At 40.8% G+C, this 3910-nt stretch overlaps 1 protein-coding gene across 1 annotated transcript in view; it reads right to left on the minus strand.

Annotated features, from left to right (window-relative positions):
* Positions 1–743: 743 nt before the first annotated feature.
* The window catches only part of LOC101862774 (putative uncharacterized protein DDB_G0277255), a 6424-nt gene continuing 3257 nt past the window's right edge, over positions 744–3910 (minus strand). The window contains exon 3 of the mRNA XM_005113230.2: positions 744–1665. Within this exon, the coding sequence (XP_005113287.1) occupies positions 1125–1665 (541 nt within the window). The 3' untranslated portion in view covers positions 744–1124. The remainder of the gene's footprint in view (positions 1666–3910) is intronic.

The following is a 3910-nucleotide window of genomic DNA, read 5'->3' on the forward strand; positions in this document are numbered from 1 at the left end:
AAGAAAAAAGCTTCGCTCCCTCGTGCGAAACAAAATCTTCGCATGCGAATTTTGGACTCGGCCATGCGAAATTCCGGTATATGGATTCACCCAATGACAAAAACGTTGGTGCGAAAAAAATTATTCGCAAGCGAAATTCGCACCCGAAGTTCGCATCGGTTTTTCGGGCATATGGAATGTCAGCTTTAGGTAAAGACAATTTCGCTATCAAGGACCGGTTTTCGGGATGAAAAGTTGTCATGTATTCTTGGTAATGACTCAGTGATCATCAAAAGGTCTTGGTGCGTAGTGTACCAAATTACGAAATAAACATTAGGTGAACATTAAAGTTCAGCCAGCTCTCCTCTTGAGTCTTCAAATGGCTCATACTTTGCTAAGAAACAGAAAAACAAAGTAAACAACGAAAAAAAAAAAACCAAATGCCATCCAAACTTTGCACAGCAGTTTGTATCAATATGTCTTAACTACCACAACTATTGGGACAAGATTAAGAAACTTTTCTTTATTAATTTATATAAAATACTTGACGTCTCTGTCACACGTAAAATGGAATTATGTTGTTCACAGCACTTTCCGCTTCTCACACACATTTTGCGTACTCATATGGCCTACGTCACAGCTCATCGATGACAATTTCTTGTGGCTAAACTTGTTACAAGGAATTATTTTTATAGTGAACACTTTTTTTGCATTACAATTTCTCAAAACATGCGTTCGATAAGCATAATGTCCCAATTAGGAAAACATGTCGGACTTGCTATTAAAAGCAATGTTGCCCCAGCTGTAAACATTTTAAAATCTGTAGAAACCACCCATTTTGGGATTTTTATTAGCATTTATAAAGGAGGTTTCTTCGAATATCTTGATAACGACTGAGAAGAATCGTACGATTTTGACAAAGCACATAGCACATTTGGTTTCTGACCTTATGGTCTAAGGAACTTAAAACGGCCAAAAATGTCAGATAAAACATTGTAATTCCGAGGCCTTGACATAAGAAATACGCTCTTACAGTGCATCATTTTCCGAAAACAAAGATGACACCACTCAGGGATGTTAACCTAGCTTCTTTATACTTACAGAGAACCACAATACTGGAATCAACCCAACACTCCTCCACCGCATCATGAAGATACGCCATTTTGCTGAGAAGTTTGGTCAATCTCATCCCCCGCGCTGTTCACTGAGATGTTTTGATCATCAGTCTTTTGGAGGACAGGAACCACCATGGGGGTGTCGGGCTTTGGAACTTCCGAGCTACCAGATGGTGCCACCCTGGTCTGAGCTCTGAGGGTCTGTTCTTTGTCTTCGTCGCTTTTTCCTGTCGTAGCAGAACCATCACTTACACCATCAGCGGTTTTGTTGTTGTTGGTGGTGGTGTTGTTGTTGCTATCGTTGTTGTTGCTATCGTTGTTGTTATTGTGATTGTTACTTTTGCTGTTGTTGTTGTTTTTGTCATCATTGTTGTTTTTTCCCGAATCTTTAGGGGCGCCTGCCAGTTTTTTCGAATGCTCGATGACGTGCGCCATTTTGAGAAGGAATTTTCTGCGGTCCTGACTCGCCATCTCCAACTTCCGGATCCGGCTGTAGGCAAACATCCGGCGACGTGTCATGGCGTCCAGCCAGCGGCGGAAGTCCTCCTGGTTCTTTAGTAGCTGTTCTTTTCTGGGATATGGGAAATTGAAAATGGGAAATTGGAAATTGGAAATGAAAAATTGTTTGTTTGAGAAAAGTGAAGCACATCGTCACTATGATGGTCATTTAGCTACGTGAAGAAGTAAGACGAATGGACAGAAATAGCAGAGGAAAGGAACAGAAGTAAAACATACAAGTCCACCCCCCCCACCCCCCACCCCCCAGCTACCTGCGAGATAAAAAATGGGATGTGGACGAACTACATTTAACATTAGTAATACCTGCTTGTATATAGTGTGTATCCATGCTCAACAGCACGCTCTATGCGTTGTGAAAATGGCGTTATTGTAGAGGTTTAACGCATCTATCAACACAAGTAGGTTATTAAAGAGGTGGGACCTCCGAGTTTAACGTCTAACTCCAAAAGGGTGGAGCCAAATGGGAAATTCGTGTAAAGTGACTTTCCCAAGGACACAGCGTAAGACAGAGCTGAGGTTTTAACCCCCGAACCTGCAATCTCACTATTCTGGGTCCGTAGCCTAACCACAATGCCACTGCCACCATTCTACGTGTATTAAAACTAGTATTACGATAGATGACCTTTTAACACTCAGAAACATTCTCAGATTTTTGTGACGCATACAGTGCAAGAGCTCAGACACTAAGAAATTACTAATGCGAACTTTCTCTGAACATATTATACAGGGAGTAACAGTTCCCACATTGGTGAAGTGAGAGAAATTCTTGAATGGTGCCTTTCTCAAGAATACAACGTCAGAACCCTGACGGGGTTTCAACTCATGCCCTTTCTGTCATGGGCCCGACAGCTTAACCACTAGGCCACCAACGCCACATTTACTACAAAAGTGATCAGAAAAAGGTATCGTTTGTAACGACGTATAATATAGGTGCTTTTTGTTATTCTAGTACGTTTGTGAGCTTATTCTGATAGGTTTGTGATGAAATAAGACACGAAAGAACCTTATTATCACCAGAGAACTTGTTCAACTCTCATCTGTTTACAGTAGCTATAGGAGACAAACATATTTAACCCCTTCACTGCTGAAAAATCTCCATCAACATCTGGACCGACAAGATAAAATGTTACTTCTTAGAATATTTTAACACAGCGAATTGTTTCAGAATAAGCATAAACCACAAACGGTAACTATACCAACTAAAACTTCTTTTGTCAAACAGATTAAACAATATGAGAATACAAGCCAGAACACATGTCTACTCAGCAGTGAAGAGGTTAATGCGTTGTATGAGTTTGTAACTGTGCGTATGCGCATGTGTGTGTATGTGTGTGTATATGTGTATTTGTGTGTATGTGTGTTTTTCTTTGTGTGTGTGTGTGTGTATTTGTGTGTGTGTGTGTGTGTGTGTGTGTGTGTGTGTGTGTGTGTGTGTATGTGTGTTTGTGTGAGTGTGAACAAGTGTGGTGTGTGCGTGCACATGTGTGTGTGGTACACATTCTGTGAGTGAATGTGTGTATCTGTTTTATTCCTCAAATCAAGCCCTAATTTCCTGTACATACATTATATTATCTTCAAAAAGCCCGGGAGCCCAGGCTGTCTTTGTACCAGTGTTAGAACTAAAACTTAACCACAAGAGTAAAGGTATTTAAAAAATCCCTCTAGAAAGATTTAATGAGCCATTGTTTTCGCAAACAAAACGCCTTGCTGTTCGAAGGTTTAATTTGAAACGTATCTTGTTTGTTGTTTGTTTTTTTTGTTTTTTTTTCTTTTTGTTTTTGTTTTTCATGTTGTTCTGTTCTGGTTTTATTTCTTTTTTGTTTCGTTTTGTTTTGTTATCTTTGTTTGTAGTTGTATATTTCTTTTTTTATATATTTCACTCAGCACAAGACAGCTGTCCCAAATTGTTTCCGCTAGTCCAGCCATTGTTCTGTTCCAAACAGCATTGTACGAACTGTTGAGGCAAAACTTGGGGTAGGTTTGGGGCTCGTGTGTGTATGTGTGTGTGTATGTGTGTGTGTGTGTGTATGTATATGTGTGTGTGTGTGTGTGTGTGTGTGTGTGTGTGTGTGTGTTTCGTTTTCTATTCCTTTCGAACCAAGGGAAGCGCAAAAGGTCTATCAAGGACGCTGATGAGTTTGCGTTCACCACGCATGCCTCTGCTCATCCAGAAAGACAGCTCACTCGGCGAACACGTCAAAGCATGTGCACCTGATACTGTGCGGAACGTTGTCTCCCTCGTACACTTTTCGCAGCATACACTAGGCTCATGACCGATTCTCTCTCGCAACCCCCCC

This window comes from Aplysia californica, unplaced genomic scaffold (genome assembly GCF_000002075.1).
Source record: "Aplysia californica isolate F4 #8 unplaced genomic scaffold, AplCal3.0 scaffold01759, whole genome shotgun sequence".
Lineage (NCBI taxonomy): Eukaryota > Metazoa > Mollusca > Gastropoda > Aplysiida > Aplysiidae > Aplysia > Aplysia californica.